At 34.9% G+C, this 20,821-nt stretch overlaps 1 protein-coding gene across 4 annotated transcripts in view; it reads right to left on the reverse strand.

Moving 5' to 3' along the window:
• Positions 1-20,821, reverse strand: part of jub (LIM domain-containing protein jub) — a 124,831-nt gene that overhangs the window by 16,464 nt on the left and 87,546 nt on the right. For all 4 annotated transcript variants that reach the window (XR_014128873.1, XM_081743856.1, XM_081743863.1 and 1 more), the window contains exon 5: positions 1,215-1,345. Coding sequence is in view for 3 of the 4 variants with exons in the window: in XM_081743856.1 (XP_081599982.1) it covers positions 1,215-1,345 (131 nt within the window). In the remaining variant the exon portion in view is untranslated. The remainder of the gene's footprint in view (positions 1-1,214; positions 1,346-20,821) is intronic.

Raw genomic sequence — 20,821 nt, forward strand, 5'->3', positions numbered from 1 at the left:
TGTTCAGCAAGTACAATGAGTGTTTGGCGGGTCTACACAATCTGAAACTATGATTTACATTGGGTTGAACGAGTTAAAGCTGACGAAACAACCCTACAAGACGACCCTCGTAGTATGTCTAAACCAGCTGTGAACGACATTAACGCCACTACTACAGAGAATTTCTTGAATGCAGACAATTGAATAACTCTTTGCGAGGTTAGTGCGAGCGGTTGATGAGGACTTCTTAATGGTCATTTGGGATTGCTGGGCATCCGGTCTATCCGGACCAGAAACAGCACACATCTAACTAGCTCGTTACGGGGACATAGTCTGACATGACTCTTCGCGGTAAAAAGTGGAAACTAAACTTTGAAAGTTAACCTTTCGAAGCGCATGTCTCACAATAACATATGTTTATCAGATTTCACAAAATAAATTTTTGAAATCGGGTCCACCATTTTGACTTGTCCTGTATTCGGGAAGACCATGTATCATATTTTCATATGGCCAAAAATGGAAACGAAAATATATCGATCATGCAGAAAAGATCTTGCGACCTCGAATTAATTTTTGACATATTACTGAGAAAATACAATGTCAATATCAAAACGATAAACAAAAGCCAAACGAATGAAGCTGTAAGAAAGCTATCTCTCTTGTAACAGTACGTAGTTCACGTAGTTCCTCCATTAGCTGGATGTTAAAAGTCACTAATCTGTATTTTGCTATGACTATGAAATTGTTTAAGCATGTGAATTCATATTACTTAGGATCGATACCTGCATCACTGAGCAACTGTAAAATAAACTCCCATGTGTATTAAAGAAATGTTCATCGTACTCCAAACATTTTCGTTGTATGAAATTTACGTAATTTAGTCTAATATGCTACAAGTACGAAATTACTACAGGTAGATACTATACCATATTCTTGAGCTACAGAATGGAGACTAATTCTGTGCGTATATTATTCACAATACAGTAACGTTAGTAGTTGATTTAATATTTTCAGTGCGCTACGAGTTATTTCAAATTTTAGAACGCTACAATACAAAAATATCATTTACTTATTATCTACTTTCTTGCAAGTTAATGCTGTTAGATGTTAAAATTTTTATTATAATATAGAAAAAAATAGTTGCAGTTAGATTCTACATTCATCATCTACTTGCTACATATGTTACGACAAAGCTTATAAAAAGCCATTAACTACTGCAAAAGACAGTGACTTACCTGTGATAGTCGTTAACACAGTAAATTTTGTTATCAACATCCACTGTAAATGGAACGCCATCTAAACATTCGTTGCATACACAACACCTAAAACAGCCAGGATGGTAAGATTTTCCCATTGCTTGCAGAATCTACAAAACAAAAGTACAAACAGAGTTGATTTAATATGTAACTTTTGGTTTTCCATCCAAGATTTGTTCACTGAATTCCTGACGTTTGAAAACTGGCTTAATGCAATTATTCTATAATACTGTAGGACTGACATAATGCTTCCATTGTGGTATTACACATCAAAAAATAAATCCATGGAAACTACTTTGACTATATAAATGGAACAGTTAGAAAGGCTTAACAATGCATAAGTTACTGTTTTAATATTAACGGAATTAATGAACGAATTTTATAATTGTTTCTATGTTCAAGACAATATGACTAAGAAGCAAAATATAATTTTCTAACTCAGAAGCAACCTTTGTTTTTCTTTTAATTTAAATTTACATATTGTATGTTTGAGGAGACTGAACATAACACCCTCTCAAAATTCATTGTTACTAACAATTTTGCTACAATACAGTCCTTGTATGAATGAGAATGCACTCTTGAGTCGACTACAAGTTCATTTTTCCGATAACCTATTTTCATAAACTGACCAATTTCTTCCACAATTACTCATAGACTTCATGTAAGAAATACAGTAAATATTTCAAATAATTAATAATCTATTTGAAAAACACAAATACTGATATTTGGATTCGTTCTTGCATTATCCTCGATGGAAAATATGTAACTTGGTATATATAATTATCCCGGGACCAAAAAGGTCCACGCATGCCGGACGCGAACGGGCGTGTCAACGGGTTGCGGATAGTGGAAAGGCCCTCAGATATGGGGGTTAGCTGTGAAATAAGTAGGAATGACCTGACGAATAATCAATCGCGGACAATACGGCTAAGGGAGAAAACACTGGTCCTCCAGGTAGGGGTTGAGCGTAAGGCTAACAACCTTACCTCGTAAAAAGAATATTGTTGAGGATACCCTAACCCAGCCTCGGAATTGGAATGGAAATTTGGAATCGGAACGGCAGAAGAAAAGGATAATGAGAAGGAAAAAGGATATAATACTAGCCACATGAAACATTAGAACATTAAACAAACATGGAAAACTGAAAGTAATAAGAGAAGAGCTGGATAAATACAGGGTGAACATAACGGCATTACAGGAAGTACGATGGCAAGGAAATGGAATAATTAGAACCGGGAATCATACACTGATGTACAATGAGGAAACACGAACACCAAAGGAGCAGGGTTTTTGTTACAAAACTAGCTGCAAGTAATTAAATTCTCACCAATCAACGACAGAATGTGTAGCCTAAGAGGAAAATTTTTCAATACGTACGCGCCAACAGAAGAAGCAAGTACGGACGAAAAAGAAGAATTCTATAGGAAATTAGAAGAAGAAATAAGCAAAGTTCAAAGGCATGATATTAAAATAATACTACGAGACCTAAATGCGCATGTAGGGAAAGAAGAGATTTACAGAAGCACGGTAGAGAAGAAAAGTCTACATGAAAACAGCAATGATAATGGACTGAGATTAATAGATTTTGCCAGCGAGAAGAACATGATAGTAAAAAGCACTTGGCAACCTAGTAAAGATATACATAAAGAAACATGGACTTCTCCGGATGGAAACACAAAGATCCAAATAGAGCACATCATAATAGATAAACGACATGAATCAGACATAATAAAAGTAAGCAGCTGTAGAGGAGCAGAAGGTGATACGGATCACTTCCTAGTTAGGGCTACATATAGACAAAAAATAGGTACAATGAAAAACATAAAAGGAGAAAAACAGGAAAGACACAACATACAAGGAATGAAAGATAGAGGATTGCTGAATAAATACAAGAGAAAGTTAAAGGAACAGCTGGATATAGAAAGGGAAAAATGGAAAGAAAGTAGCTTAGATATAAAATGGAACATGCTGAAATGCAGCATCAACAACGTAGCTGAAGAAACCTTAGGAAAGAAGAAACGAGGGAAGAAAGCGGAATGGTTTGATGAAGAATGTGAAGAAGCGATTAAAGAAAGAAACGAAGCCAGAAATAGAATGATACAGAGGCGGACAAGACAAACAGTTAACGAATACACGAAGAAAAGAACAATAGCAAACAAAATATGTAGAAGGAAGAAGAAAGAATATGAGAAGAAAATGATAGAAGAGTTAGAGAAAATGAACGAGAGAAAGGAAATCAGAAACTTTTATGCAAGAACAAGGGAAACAAAGAAAGGATTCCAGCCAAGACCAGTGTTGTACAAATAGCGAGGTAACCTAATAGGAGACAAAAAGGTACTAGACAGGTGGAAAGAATACTTCGGCGAACTGTTAAATGGAGGAAAGGAAGAATTGAAAGAAAAGGGAGAAATAAGTAAAGAGAAATCGCCTCAGGAAAACTTAGAAGCAGCCATACCCCCATCACTGGAAGAGGTACAAAAGGAAATACTAAAGTTAAAAAATAACAAAGCGCCGGGAGAAGATGGAACAGAAGCAGAACTACTGAAGGGAGGTGGAGAAGTCGTCGCAAGAACATTACATGAATTAATAATGGAGGTGTAGGAAAAAGAGAAAATGCCTGATGGGTGGTATATGGGGATAATACACCCCATACATAAGAAAGGAGATAAAACAGACTGTGGAAATTATAAAGGAATAACATTATTAAATGTAGCATATAAAGTATTTAGCAAGATACTAGCGACAAGACTAGAACACTGAGGTGAATACATAATAGGAGACTATCAGGCAGGATTCAGGAACCAACGATCAACAACTGACCAAATATTCACATTACGTCAAATACTAGAGAAATTCTACGAATATGACAAGCCATTGTATCAGATGTATGTAGATTTTAAGCAAGCATATGACTGTCTGTACAGAAATAAGATATTCGAAACAATGGAAGAATTTGGAATTCCAAAGAAACTAGTCAGTGTAACCAAAATGACCTTAAAATTTATAAAATGTAAAGTAAGAATGGAACAAGACTTGAATGAAGAATTTGAAGTTAAGAGGGGATTAAGACAGGGCGATGTAATTTCAACAATACTTTTTTAACATAGCGCTGGAAAAAGTAATACGACAGCTCCCTATTAACCCAGGAGGAACCATTTTAAATAGAACGGCTCAAATTCTAGCATATGCAGACGATATAGCAATCCTAGCACGGAACAGACACATACTAGAAGAGAATTACAAAGTAATGAAAATCAAAGCAAGGGAAATAGGACTAGAAATAAATGCGAACAAAACAAAATATATGAAACTCGAGGATTCCAAAAGGATCAATAAGGAAGGGGATTTAAATATGGATGTCCATACAATAGAACGAACAAGAAAGTTTAGGTACCTGGGCACGACAATCACCGAAGACAATAAAACAGCAGAGGAGATACAGGAAAGAATAAGAAACGGAAATCAATGTTGTTATGCATTACATAATGTATTCAAATCTAGAAATGTCAGCAGAAAAACAAAGTTAAGCCTGTACAATACCATACTAAAACCAATAGTCATGTATGGTTGGGAAAGTTGGGTAATAACCACGAGGGAGGAGGAATGGCTAGCGAGATGGGAAAGAAAAATCTTGAGAAAAATATATGGACCAATAAGGGAGAATAACGCATGGTGCATTAGAACAAATTTAGAATTGCAAGAGCTATACGACCAACCAAATATAACTACAATAATCAAACAAGGAAGACTAAGAGCAGGTTCAGACGTGCAGAAAAGTCTGTTGCGGGCCCGCAACAGACTCGCAGCAGACTCGTGCGGGCGTCAAAGATCAACCAGTTCAGACGTGCAGAAAAGTCTGCTGCGGGCCCGCAGCAGACTCGTGCGGGCGTCTCAGCCCAACCACTTCACATAGACATAGAAAAGAGCTGATTTTATTTTCAGCTGCAGGTAAATAAAGATAAAAATTGAAAGAAGAAAACGTGCTGTTTTCGTACACTTAGCCAGTAAAATCCTAAGGAAGAAACAGAGACGATACTGGGTTCGTCCGTACGAAAGCTCACGACTGCTTAAAGGTGAATTTTCTTCCATGTTTATCGAATTGCGCAATGACGAAGAAATGTTCTTTAATTATTTTCGCATGAGCATCACTTCATGTGATGAACTCTTATAGAAAATAAGTGATAAAATTAAAGCAGAAGATGCTTTCATGAGACTAGCGATACCACCAATTGAAATGTTGGCTGTTACATTAATGAGTTGATTTTGAGTTTAACGTTCCGTTCAGCAGCGAGGCTATATGAGACGTGGTCCTACTGATTAACGTGGAATCCGAACCATACGAGGTCCCGACGGGAATTGAACCCGCGCCTCCCACGCCAAAGGCGTGTACGCTAACCGCTTAGCCACGGAGAAGCTCTGGCTGTTACATTAAGGTAAGTTAATTATGTTAACTAATTATCATTTGTAAGAGCACAGAAAGTTAAACATTCGGAGACCTATTCATTGACATTTTCAAATGTTATTAGCGGCCATTGGCATAGTTTAACAATTGCGTGACTAATTTCGATTTTTTGACATAGTTGGTGGCTTTAAATTAAAAATTAGACATTTTTTTTAGACTTCCCGAATATCCCGCTCAAGAGGAGGAGTTTCAATAATAGTAAAATTTCCCTTTATTTATTCAAAAATTACCGAATGTGAGAATTCGTTTCAATTAGAGATATAAAATTCGCCATGTAAACTCATAATAAAAATAATGGAGCACAGGTTTCAGTGTCTTTGAAAATTTTCTCTTGAAGGGGAGATGGGGGATTTCTATAGTAGTGGGGTCCGGTGGCTCAGTGATAGAGTGTCCACTTCTGGTTCGATTCCAGCTTGCGCCAAGTGGGCTTTGTGGTGCGAGAAGCACCATTGTACGTGAGTTTTCTCGGGGTTCTCCCGTTTCCTTCTACTTTATTCATTGCACCATTTCATTAATTTATCATCATCATTTCCTTTAGCCTACCCGGTATAAGCGTGCGACGTAAAACTCAAGGATTTCATTTCATTCCTATAGTATTGACATTTCCCGTTATGTATTGAGAAAACGTTCAATATGAGGACTCGCTTAGATTGGAGATGTGAAATTCTTAATGTAAACTCTTAAATAATGGATTTAGTGTTTCCGAATAATCCATGTCTAAGGCGAGAAAAAGGAAACATTTTTATAATTGTGACATTTAACGATAGATGGTTTTGAGGAAATCCCCAATACGTGTAGCACACCACAAGGAGGCAATGCAGCAAACGGAAGCAGAAACAGATGGGTTGATTATTTTGTAAGCGACAGAGGTAGAGTTCTATGGCAAGATAACTTTGTTTAGGTTCTTCTTTATGTAAGAAAACATTCAGTTGTTATCTCTAGAATAGTAACGACGTGCACAATATTATGAATTGTACGAGAAACACAAATATTTCTGTTACATATTGAGCATGCTTTTTATTTTTTAACCACATGAGTGCCCTGATGTTCAACAATTTTCGTGCTAACTCTATTTAAAAAAAAATAGTACATTAACAAATAAAAACAACAATCGTCAGCCGAAAAACGATGTTTTTTCTTTGTTTTCTGTTCTGCTATTATGTTGGTTGTTTTGGACTTCAGCGTCCTTTTTGAGCACAGAGGCTATATAATACGTGACCTTGACCTAAAGTATAATGCAACGTACGTTATAAACAGTCGGTTCATTCCGGAGTGAGTTGCAAGAAATCTTATCAAAGAAACTGTATTAACAATAAAGGCTTGTTCTCCAAGCGTATTTGTTTATTGTTATCACAAAATAGTATTCATAGCCTCGCTGCTGGAAAGGGACGCTCGACGAAAATCAAGTGTAAATACTACATGAATATTAGATTTTTACATTGAAAAGTAATAATAATACATACATACCAATGCTGTTTTTTTCTTCTTCTGTTTTTACATTAAATTTCTCACATAAGGTTTCACACACCTTATTCCATGCATCTCGTTTTTATTATTATTATTATTATTATTATTATTATTATTATTATTATTATTATTATTATTATTATTATTTCTGTCTCTATACATTTCACACTTTAAATTTCATATCTCGTGATACTTTTGTATTTCGTTAATGAATAGTTCTTCATTCAGTTCTTCGCTTTCCATTTCTGCGGGCGCGGGAAAGTCTGCACGTGTGGCTTGCCTCATTGCCAGCAATGGTTTTCCGACCCGCAACACCTGTGCGGACTCGCTGCGAGCCAGCAGTCCCCGCAACTCAATTTTCGCCCGCTGCGGGCCCGCAGCAGAGTCGTGCGGGAAAGTCTGCACGTGTGGCATGAATGATAAGAACCAATGTATTTCCGGCTCGCGCGGGTCCGCAACAGAGTTTTCTGTTGCGGGCCCGCAACAGACTTTTCTGCACGTCTGAACCGAGACTGAGATGGGTAGGACATGTACAGCGTATGCAGGAAAGTAGAACTGCTAAGAAGGTGTTTGTAGGGAAACCAGACGGTCGAAAGAGAAGAAGCAGGCCTAGAAAAAGATGGATAGATGGCATAGAAGAGGATGTACAGAAATTAGGAATTAGGGGCTGAAGAAGAAATACAGAGAATCGAGAAGAATGGAGGAGAGTGGTTAGGGAGGCCAAGGCCCTTCAAGGGCTGTAGCGCCGACCAGTAAGTAAGTAAGTATATATAATTATACTGGATGGACTATTTATCTTGAAACACCCTCGTAACTTTTAAACTCAACACTGAAGTCTTTTATGACCCAAATATCGAGAGGGGGACATTACCTGACATGCTCTACAATACCAACCAGGTTAACAATGTTGCCAACCCAACGTTATATTTTCTCTAATTGCTCTACATCAGAGTATTTGCATATTTTCAAATTTACTGTTAAATAAAAACATACAATATCATATTAATTATGCAGTGTTACGAACTAAGGACACTACAATATCAACATCCACAATGATCGAAATTTGGGTGAGTGGGGGGATCTCTACAACAGTAATTAAGCTAGTAAAGGCAAATCCAAAGTACCTTAGTGTCAAATACTATAATCATGATATGACGTATTTCGAATAAAAAGGTACAAAATGACAAAGAACTGAAAATTGTATTTTTTTTTCCGAAAGGTTTTATTCGAAAAAGTGCATAGATAAGTATCACATCCAACCAAGTGAATGGTTTCCAACATGGGTAAAGATCATAATGCTGTTCACAACTATTTGATATATCAAACTGTTTTGAAGATACAGAAAATACATTGCTAAAGTTTGCAACACTGCATAAAATCACGTAATTGCAAGAATTTGTAATTACAACTATCAAAAACTGTTAATAGAAGCAAAGGGAAGCAACAATCATTACGAACACTTCCACAAATACATGTTTTAAGCAGTATAGAAATTTGTACACATGTTTTTTCATATCTCCGCAAAATTGCAATAAATGGTATTATTATCTTCACGTCCATTCAAAAACCATTTTTTTCACTTGCTATTGAAGCCTCCAAAAATTTGGATGGTTGTGATACTCTGGAGTTTTTAGTTTGCAACATTGAATAATACATGTGGTATTATTAGTCTCGGACTGGGGGGTATAGGGCCCCGGTAGGAGCCTCACTTGAAGGGCCCCCTCCTTCCCTTTCTATGTAGCACGTAGGAGCCTCACAAAGTATATTAAGTTTCACCTTATTTTTTATTTTGCTTATTGTAATGACACTCTATTTCCAACTTTATTTACGCGTAGTAATGGGGTCCCAGGGTGAGGACCTGTTCTGTTTCTTTATGGTGTCGCAATAAGATGTCTAACAACTAACAGAGGGTCCCAGTAGGACTTTATAAAAATCAGTCCCATTTCGGCATTCATGGGGCTCCACTATACATTTAGACAATATAATGCTAGGGCCTCATTCTTCATATTGTTGAAATACGAGTATATTCTTGTTAGGCCACAAACCAGGATTTTATAATACTGTTAAGTTTTATTTCAATAATGGGACCTCAAGACTACATTCAATGTAGGGGTCACCGAATTCCGGGAACTGAACAAACTACAACAAGTAACTATTCTCCAACACAGTAGACATGTTTTATCTTACTTTCCATGTTACTGTATTCAATATTCATTATTTATTTAGAGAGGGCCCCCGCAAGGATCCCTGCCCTCCTGCCCTGGCCAGTCCGAGCCTGTAGGTGGTAATGAACCCAATATATTATACAGGGTGTTCGAAATTAAACGTCCATTACTAACCTTAATGGCGTATGTAATCAGTCTGAGTGGCTACACAAGCAGCTGTTCGGGCAGCTAGCCGGTCATACGGATCCCAAATGCTTGTATGGGGTATGATATTCCACGTTCGCACGGACATCATTGTCTCCGAGACAAATACCAGTTTCCTAACTGAATACCACTGCCGTTCATTTGCCCTGCGATTGTTCTCTCTCCCGACACCACGAAATACGTTCTCGACGAGAAGCAGGCGTAATCGCGCGAGAGGAGACGGAAACGTGGACCTGTTTCCAACGATGAACTATTCAGTTTTTATTCGCTCAAGCGTGAGAGCTGACTGCAGTCACGGTCGCCGTATTATCAATGAAGGCTCGAACGATTCTTTTATCCAAACGTTTCCCTGGGCGTAGCCACGGCCTTCTCAATCACAAGGCCATGGGGCTACATTTAGGTTCAGCCGTGACGTCACAACACGTAGGTACAAAGACGACAGATTCCTGCGCATGGGTGAACGACACTTGTGTGTGGTTAGTTAAACAGTAAGCGCGTCTTTTAAAATTGTATGTGTTGGTGTTAAGTGAATTCTTATTTTAAGTGTTAATTTGTGTTTATTCTGTGTTTTAAGTGTTTATAATTCGGAAGCAATAGTGCCTTTTATGTGTTGTGTCCGAATTGTAAATGTAATTACGAAAACGGTACGAAAGTTTCCATAAGTTTTTAGTTGAAAACAATATACGACAAAAATGCCTCCGTAAAATATACAAGAAAAAAAATAAATAAAAATTAAACCTTCATAGTCACCCAATCCAGTAGAGCAAGGCTGTATTTTTTTCCAAGATATTTATTTACTTATTTACTTAATTTTAAAGTACGATATTGACTTACTTCTTTGCAGCAGTATTTACATACAAATACAGAACTTTCAGATTCTTTGTATGTTTAAAATAGATAGGATTTGAACAAATTGTCGGTTCAAATTCAATAATTCAGGAATTAGCCTATATATAGTAATACCATATAGTCTTCTCTGGAAGTAGGCAACAGTACGATATATTTACATATTCCTCAGATTCAATGATCATAATAATAATAGTATTTAAGAACCAGATCTATAAATCAGTACTTTTTAAAAAATATATTGTTATATTCCCGTTTCACCACAGAGGCCCTATGCCATATGTATTTATAGTTTAATTACCGAATTTGTCTATTGCATCAGTGGCAAAAACGTCAATCATGCAGCTGTGAGGGTGCTCACATGTATCAAGAGTGCCTAGGTTGTTAAAAAAAAAAAAAAAAAAAAAAGGTGGTAATTCATTTCATATATATTATTGGGCATTCACAATTGACACAGCAGCATCAAATATGAATAAGAAGCCTGTATTTTCTTCGAAACAAGCTTCAATAATTTATATGGTTAAGAGGGTCAGTGAGTTGAAATGTGATTATTTAGATAGATACTTTATTTGTAGAACGAATTCAGGGTGCGGAATCCTGAGAGGACGGAAGAAATTTACCTCCACTTAATATTTTTGGTTTAATTTCCACACGCATTAACAAGTTATTGGAGTAAATAAAATGACACAAATTCTCAATAATTCATATGCAATTAACGGGTGAACTAGTGATATGGGAAGTCTGTGGTGTACGCAAAATTTCAAAAAAGAAAGGATTCAAACATTTAATCTCATATTCTTTCATGACAAGTGTGATTTTTGTATATATATCCTAATATAGTAAATATTTAATTTTCTTTAATATCATACTCACGGAAGGAGTTAAACCCCAACCCCAAAACCCCCTTGCATAAAATAGTGTGGAAAGACAAACAACTAGAGTTATTATGATCTATGATCTGACAACTTTGTATAAATAATTCCACATTATTTAATAATCACGAATGTTCATATATGTGACCTTATTCAAAGAATTCCAATGGGAAGGTTTTTTTTTTTCTTTCTTTCTTTTCGATTGGGATGATTTGACACTGTCTGTGTTAATTGTTAAGTGTTGGTTACACAATGTAATTTTATTAACTTCTGCGATTTCAGATATTATCTTCCTAGTTGGTTCAGTGCTAGCGCATGAGCCTTTCGTGCATGCGGTCTCGGATTCGAATTCCACTTTCAACTGTAGATATACTGTCTGCATCTCATATAGCGTCGGTTTTGAAAAAGTACGGTAAAACTTTGATTTGATTTGATATTTTGTTTGATTTCATTTCGTGTCTCTCTCAGTTACGAGAATCCTACAAAAATTGAGAAAGGTTTTCTCTTGTTCTGGTCCACGAAGAGTGTAATATAACAACATTTAAATTATTATGATTATTAAAGTATATTATGTAATCACTTGCATATCTTCAAATGTTGATGAATGCTCTTCATTGTGTTCGTACAATCACTTTAACAAATTTTTGAATTTTTATTATGAATCGTGTAATACTAAAACACAGATCTAATGCTTCGGTGAACCAGTGTTGCCCACGAGACTTGACCAAATATCTTCTATCGAAGTTGAGACGAGAATTGTCATGTTTGTAGGCTCGTCTCTAATTTGAACACACACTTCTCGTCCCGTTTCCCAGAAACTTCTGTATTATGGATAACATTACTTTTGAGCTTCCCCAAGTATTGAATTTCTCAGCCATCTTTCATGTCACTCGTTAAATTGAGCTCATCTTTTAAATATAATTTCTTCCTAATCTTTTTTTTTAAATTTTTTTTTATTTAGATTCGTCTCGCAAACGCGAGGACTGTATCTTGCAATACGCCGAAAACATTTTCTAAAATGCAAATAGCTAATAATAACAAAGAGAAGTGGTAAACGCGTTTGATCACCGTACCTCTTGGGTGACATGAAAAAGGGTGAATAATAATAATAATAATAATAATAATAATAATAATAATAATAATAATAATAATAATAATAATAATAATAATAATAATAATAAAGGAAGAAAAATTAGTCGGAGTACTCGTGATTAACTATTTATTAATCGACTTTTATTTCCTTGGTATAACAACATTAATTTGCAACAGGTTCATGGTGCCTCAGTGGTAAAGCACTAAAGTCTGGTTCGATCCCAGCTCTCTTGAAGTGAGCTTTGTAGTCGACAAATATTGCATGGATGAGTTTCTTGGAGTTTTCCCATATTCTTTACTCCATCATTTCGTTCATTATCATCATCACCGCCTCCATTACCCTAGGATCATAATTGAAGGGTCCAGGGGAACAATATGATAAGTCACATTTTGCAAATTTTACAGTACATCAAATTTAAAGTTTGAAGTTATATATTTTTCAAAATGTCATTACAATGCAATGCTTATTGTTGTTAACATTCATTTTAGTTATATCTTATTGTGATTGGATATTATAAAGTATGAAAAATAATATAGTAGTAATACTTTTTTAACAATAAAAAAGTACTGTGCTTTGTTTATCGGACTTATCAGAGTTTTCCCCAAACAATCAGTACTGTCTTGATACTGATGATTATTTTATTCACAAGATTGCTGTAAGAAATAAAATAAAAACACATCTTTGTAACACTTGTACACTTATGTCCAAAATTGTTGTCGCATGTCTTTAGAAATTACATAAATAGAAATAACTCTCTTTCTTGTGATAGAAAATGTCATATTTCGTCTTGGAAATAAGCAGAAAAACAAAACACATATTTCCAAAAAATATTTCAATAAAAAATTAAGAAATAAGCAAGTTATAATTAAAAAAAGAAATCTCCGAAACTTTCATCGAAAAATTCTAAGTTCCATTTTCGTAAACTTGGCAAACGCGCAGCGAAATTTACAAAGAGGGAGGGAATTTTATGCTTTGTTAGAAATACAACGTAAATCTGTCATAAGGTTAGTTACTATACATGTGGCACAGCTCTAACAATCATTGCTATTAAGCATTTTACATTTAAACAAACGACTAAATAGAAATAAGCTACAAAATGCGCGAAGCGATCAGGCATTTTGTGTCAGTGGTTTCGTTCCATGCTTCTGCCAAGATGCAGCCCTTACCGTGCCTTCGTAGAGTATTCGGTTAAAGCTTCTTCTTTACATACTTTATTTTTCCACGATCATCGCTTCGAATCCCATACCCTATAGTAACTTTTTTTTTTTTTTTTTTTAAAGAAAAGCTTGATTGTGTGAATTCCTTAAGGAACAATGTTTTGTTCTAATAATGCTCGTTAGTATTATTCTCTTCATTCTAGTTTATTTGAATATTTCCAAATAATTTAGAATTATGTCTTTAAAAACATTAAAACTGTCAAGAATTTTATAAAAAGCGGAAGCTTCATTCATAATCATTTTCATAACCGAAATGAGAAACTTACAAATAGTGGAATTTTAATTAACATATGACTAAACTTTCATAAAACAGTAATTAAATAAAATATTTACTCCGCATAGTTTCTGCAAGTAATATGCAGGTAATAGACAGAAATAATGAACGTAAACTATTAGATGTCGATTAAAAATTAGTAGGGATAGTTCTAAAGCCAAGTAGAAAATTCTCTCTGATTCATGAAAATAATGAACATTTTATAAAAATAATGGTATTTTTGCTATATCGGAAATTTGTTTAGTAAATAAATAAAATACAATTATATAATTCAATCACTCTTACTCGATAGCTTGAAGAGAAACTGTGTCGGCCGCGATCCTTCGGTTTTCTTCGTAGCACACGAAGGGACACCAAGTTGATCCGAACCAAGGGAAAGGTGTAGAAAGAAATAGTGGCACGCTACAGAACGGCATGATATGTGTGAATGGTCACGGCAGTGACACGGACGGATCATGGCAGGGGAATGACATGGGCATGATACACTATGTGTGAATTGATCTTTAACTGAAAACTTGCACATTCAGTGCACGAGGGAGTCAAGTTCACTTTTGATATTTTAGACATGTTTTATCTTTAAGATCTACTTGAATCTCCTTTCAGAGCGCATAAGGTTCAAAGATTCATGTTCAGAAATTGTTAAAAATGCAAAGTATATCTGTCATAATGTTAGTTACTATACAAATGGAATAGCTCTAATAATGATATTAAACATTTTACACGTAAACAAAGGGATAAACAGAAATAAGCTACAAAATATGCGAAACGATCATGCATTTTGTGTTAGTGGCTTTCTTATATGCGTCTGCAAAGTAGTCCGCTCTTAACTTACCTTTGTAGAGTAGTTATTTAGCGCTTGCTCTTTATACTTTATTTTTCCATAACCATCAGTACAAATCACATACCCTACAGTCTTTTTTTTTTCTTTCTTTTTTTTAAGAAACGCTTATTCTCTCTATTCGTTATAGTGTTTTCCAACAAGTAGTAGGGTGATTTGTTAAAGCATGATTTAGTGTCCCCATTTTTTCGATGATCATTAGTTCCAGCTCCGTACCTACAGTATTTTTAAAATTTTGTTCGCGAGATTTCGTTATACAGCTCTCTTCTATTAATAAAAGGTATTTGATATTATTCTTTTTATGTTAGTAATTTAAATATGGGCAAACAATTCAAATTTTTGCCTCTAAACGTGTTAAAATTATCAAGAGTTTTACAAAAAGTAGCAGCTTCATTGTCATAAAGCGAAAATGAAACTTTAATAAAACTTAATCAACATATCATTAATTTTAATAAAACAATACTTTCGTTTTTTTTTATCACGAAGGGGCTAAACCATGGCTATACAAAGGATGGCCAAGAATTTCGCATGTGGGTCATACTCCTTTATTGGGACAAGTGTCATCTTACTTTTCAAAAGGAGTTTATAAACAAAATTTAATCTGCCTATTTTAAGAGTTTTGGAAAATACTATATTTTTATCACAAATTTGGATCCGATTTCTCCCTTAGGATACCGATTCTAATGAAAGCAATATGATAAAAAAGAAAACTGATTCAACTATCTTCGAAGTCATTATCCGTGATGAAAGTGATGAGTAAAAACTATTTCTCCCGAGGAAGAATTTCAATACACAGGGTTAAAGTAGCACTGCAAAAGTACTGGTTTCTTCGGAAGTTTGGACGGGAGTGGTAAGAATTTTATTGGTCCCAGGAGAAAATGTGCCCCTGTGCTACCCCCTGAAATCATCAGTGTGTGGTAATGAGGCAATCAACATCAACTTAATTTTTACAAATTGCCCTTTCTCCTTTTAGAAGCCAAGCTATCCTAAACGCTGGAACAAGTCTTCACTTACTTCATTGACGAATTTATATAAGTAGATTTAAGTCCCTAATGACGGACTTGCACGATACACTATTTTATCATGTATTTTGAATCTCCTTCCGCTTTAGGATATATATTTTGGCGACAGTGAGGTGGTGAAATCACGACTCTAGCCAAATGATTTGGCGTGGGAGACCTGGGTTCGATTCCCGGAGGGAGCTCATGTGGTTCGGATTCCACATTAATCAGTAGGTCGCGTCTCATATAGCCTCGCTGTTGAAAGGGACTTTAAACTCAAAATCAACTCAACTCTAGCCAAGTGATTCTGATTTTCAAAAATTCGTTTTACATAGTTCAGCGTTTACCTGTGATCAGGAGACAGAAAACTTCGATTCATATTTATATGTTGAGAAAGTATTATATAAATTACCTTTATACCTTTTCCTGTAGATGCTGAATATTCGAAAACTCGATTGCACCGAACCATTAATTTTAGTGAGGAGTTTATATATCAAACTTCATCTATATAACATGAGGGACTTTGGAGATACTTTATTTATAGGTTAAATTTTAAAATTCCGTTTCCCCCCTAGGATGCAAATTTTAACAAAACATTGACAAGACGACACTGCTAATTATGTTCAGAAAACCATTTAAATAAACTAAAAAAATGAAGCAACCACCCCTTTTCGTATAATTTGTTTATATGTGTTATCGAGATGTATTTAATAAACTAGCAATCGTGGAGCACTCAATTAGTGTGCACTCACTAAATGTTCACGTTTGGTGATGATCAGCAGTTCAAATCCGGCATACTAGTTTTTTTTTTATTTATTATTATGTTCACATTTTGTTAGTGATATTTTGTTAAACAACTCTCTTTTAATCCAGCGTGGGAGGCCCGGGTTCGATTCCCTTTGGGAGCTCATGTGGTTCGGATTTCACGTTAATCAGTAGGTTCACGTCTTATATGGTCTCGCTGTTGAACGGGACGTTAAACTCAACTCAACAATCTCTTTTAATCCAAAAAATATTTCTCAATATTACTAATTTAATGCTATTCAATTTGAATATGTGCACAAAGTATAATTCAAACTTTTATTTTTTATCAAATATTACAATTAGCAAGATTTCAATAAAAAGAAGGAACTTGACTGTCACAACCTGAAAATGAAACTTTAATAAAAGTTTAGTCAACATACCCGCAACTTTAATAAAACATTACTTTCCTATTTATTGTGCTACTATATTTGTTGTATAATTTTGCAATACAAATTAATTTAAATATTCTAGAAAAAGTAACTACATTTGTTAATTCCTTTTGTACACAATGCTGTGATAAATCGTTACATTACTACATAAACAAGTATGAAAGTATCAAAATTATTTTATCGAAAGTTTCTTCTAATTCAATGCAGAATTTTTAAAATCATCATTCAATGTTTTGCTGCATAAAAATGACCATAATAGGATTGCTTTGTTTTTGTTTACTCTACATATGCACTGCAAGTTATACGTAAATGTAGTTGAAATAATTAATATAATATAAAAAAATATATATCAATTGGCGATTTAAAAAAGTGTTGGTCAATATGAAGATCTACAAGTATCATTTTATGCGAAGTTGTCTAATAGATATGTGAAATTAAAATTAAATATTTTTAAAGACAGCACTCCAAGTTAATTTGTTTGATTGTAAATGTAATATTTAAAAAAAAAACAAACGCTCAATACTCTTTGATTAGGGTGAAAAGGCGACGTAAATAAGTTTTCGGTTTGATGGCTGATCTTGTGTTTGTCGTCTCTTTGAGCACTGAGGCTATATGAGACGTAGATCTACAGCTTAATGTGGGTTCCGAAACACATGCACTCTCACCGGAAATCCGAACTGCATCTTTTGCGTCGAAAAGGCGTACGTGAACCTTATAATCACGAAGGAAGAGTTTTCACTTCAAGGAGAAATCCCAATCGGAGGTGACTTGAAAGAGTTTATTTCGGAAGAAAGATTAAATATTTGCATGAACTTCAGAATGGTTAACTTTTTCAGGTCTGAAAAACCTATTTAGTTGCGTTTGAACTTTTGGAAATGTCATTTTGAAGGTAGATAGAGTCTTGAGTGTGTGTGTTTCATAATGTATTTTACAGTGACCTTATTGTTTCTCATAGTCATTCTCTGAAATGAAGCTTTTAAAGTGGCAATTTTAGTCGAAATCTTTTATTTTAAGGTATATGTATGAAATTAAGTTAGAAATCCCCCTTCAGTAGTGTTTGAAGGATTGATCTTAAACGCTTCATACTTAACACGTTATCTTTCACCCAGTGCTTCTTCCGGACAAGCTCTGACAGTGTCCCCCCCCCCCGTAATACTGACAAGGAGAAGGCAGAGTTTGGTAAGTGAACTTCGGAGCCATTTTTTTGGGAGGTGGTAGTGCACATTTAAAGAGTTAATATTACAAACTGGGAGAGCGCAATGGCCAAAAATAACGGAGAAAAACCGTCTTAAAGTTTTCTACTCGCCGCATATATCGTACGACGTACGAATTTACCAATTGACGGTGTGGCAGAGTGAGTAAAATCTGTAACTCCTGTGTAAAGTGTTCTGGGTTCGATTCCAGTTCGAGTCACATTTCTTTTTTTTTCTTCAACCAATAAAGTAGACATTTGTAACTATAAGTAAAATATTAATTCATCGTAAGTTTATAATGAATAAAACAATAGACATTTTCAAATCACTTGTAAAATCTTTCAATGTTCCATGTTAACTGGCAAACCAAATTTAATCTATTCCGTATATATACTGATATCACGAGTTATATTATGGTTACGACCAGTGGCGTATTTGCGATTTTATTTCGGGGGGGGCTTTGCCAACTTTAGTCCCAGAAATGTGAAAATTCTCGAAGATATTTCATTTACTTTAATATACTAAATAATATTTCGGGGGGGGGGGCTTAAGCTGGGGAAATCCCCTTTGCTAATACTGGATGCTGCTATAACCAAGGGAGATTTCCTCCTCATTCCCCTTGTAATTCGCACACTGTCTACAGATGTAAACAGGAAGCGTCAAGAACATTTTTTACACAACGACTGCGGTAACAATAATATTTACGGAATAGATTAAATTTTGTTTCTACCGTAGTTAAAATGGAACATTGAAAGATTATACAAATGATTTGAAAATTTCTATTGTTTTATTCATTATAAACATATAATGAATTAATATTTTACTTATAGTTACAAATGGCTACTTTATTGGTTGAAGCCAAAAAAATGTATGACTCGAACAGGAATTGAATTCGGAACCCTTTACGCATGAGTCAAAGATTTTCCTCACTTTGCCACGCCGACACTTGGTAAATGTGTGTGTCGTACAATTTATGCAGCGAGTAGAAAAATTTAAGACGGTTTTTCTCCGTTATTTTTGACCATTGCGCTCTCCCAGTTTGCAATATTAATTCTTTAAATGTGCACTAACAACTCGCAAAAAGTGGCCGCGAAGTTCACTTACCAAAGTCTGCCTTCTCCTTGTGAGTGTGCCCTCCCCGGAACATAAATTCTGAAAGAAACTGCTTTCACCGAATACTGATTTTTGTTTCTAATCTTGTAGACATATCTGCTGAAGTGGTAGTCATAATTTACGTTTTAGCGAAATATTTCTGAATAGAATTTCGTTCAGACAAAGGATGACTTCAAATCTATACTTCGTACACATTATGGATTACAGGGGATACCTAGTACTTTGCCGTACTATGTAAGGTATGCCGAACAATTGTTCGTAAGGAGAGTGCACAAGAAAGTAAAAAAGCAGTGTCATCTTTAGATTTTTATTCAATACTTTCAATTGAAAAATAATTCGTTGGGCATTGAGACAATTTTAAACAAAGTGCTTTGATGGATTCCTAATTGTAATTCTTAATTCAGAAATCTGAGGACGTCTATATTCTAAGTGACGAAAATACGAGAGTTTCTGGCTTCCTAGCGTAATTCTTTATTTCTTTTCTGTACACGAAAATACATAGATTAATACTTATGATATTAATCAAAGAAACTTCTTTCTGACGTAACAAGCAATTATTATAACCACACTTATTTCTAATTTAATATGATGTATAACTTTTGTTATAGATGTTATATCAGCTTGAGAGTTTATACTGTAAAAGTTATAGGAAGAGAGTCCTTAGCTATCTGGTGATTAGGCTGCTCTAGAGTGTATTAACTGCTAAGGGGTGTGGGATTAAGCATTGTTTTATTGTTAAATTATTATTTATTATTTAACACTATTTTGAAGAGGGAACATAATTAAATTAACTCTCGCAGAAAATAATAAATATTTTACAAAAACAATTGTTTCAAAAACTTTATCACATGAATGGTAACTAATGAATGTAGGTGTGCAGTTAGCACTGGCGCTTCAAAATCAGGAGTCTCCGTGTTTCAATTAAATATATGCCTTCTTGGCTAGAGATTCTCCATCCCATTACGCGGAGGCAGGGATACATATTTTTAATATATAGGCCATGGCTGAATTAATAAATATTCTGTTCATTTTTTGTTAATGTTTCAGTGCACCTGGATCTTTTGGGCTATCAACTTTATCTAAAATATTTTAAATAAATAAAACACATAACGCAATCGCCATAATTTGATCCCACATTGAATACAAGAGTGAAGTCAAAACATACTCTTACAAAACATTATACAGCTCAATGAAGACAGTAAATATAAATTATTTATTCTAAATGAACGTTTAAAATAAATGTGAATACCATATTGTATGTATACTGATAATCAAATAATTTCCCTAATTTCAGAGATTCAGTTATTCAGATAAGATTGAATACTAGCATGTGCAATCCTTCTAGTTAGTGGTTTTATACAGGGTGTTTCAAAACATCACCGACAATATATTTGGGGTGTGATTAATGACACCAAGATAGGACAAAAGGTCTGGGTGCACAAATGCTCCCTTTCGGAGTTATAGTATGCCAAAAATATGAAAAATGAACTTCAAAGGTCCATAGGTCCAAACCTATGGCACCTACCGTGGTCGGGTCAAGACTTCACTTAGGAACTATATGTGCTCTCTCCAAATATCCAACTTTCACAATCCTGCGGTACTTCCGCAACAATTTTTATAGAGGTAGTTGGTGAGTACTTCAAATTAT

Source organism: Thermobia domestica, chromosome 2 (assembly GCF_964235325.1).
Source record: "Thermobia domestica chromosome 2, izTheDome1.hap1.1, whole genome shotgun sequence".
In the NCBI taxonomy this organism is placed as follows: domain Eukaryota; kingdom Metazoa; phylum Arthropoda; class Insecta; order Zygentoma; family Lepismatidae; genus Thermobia; species Thermobia domestica.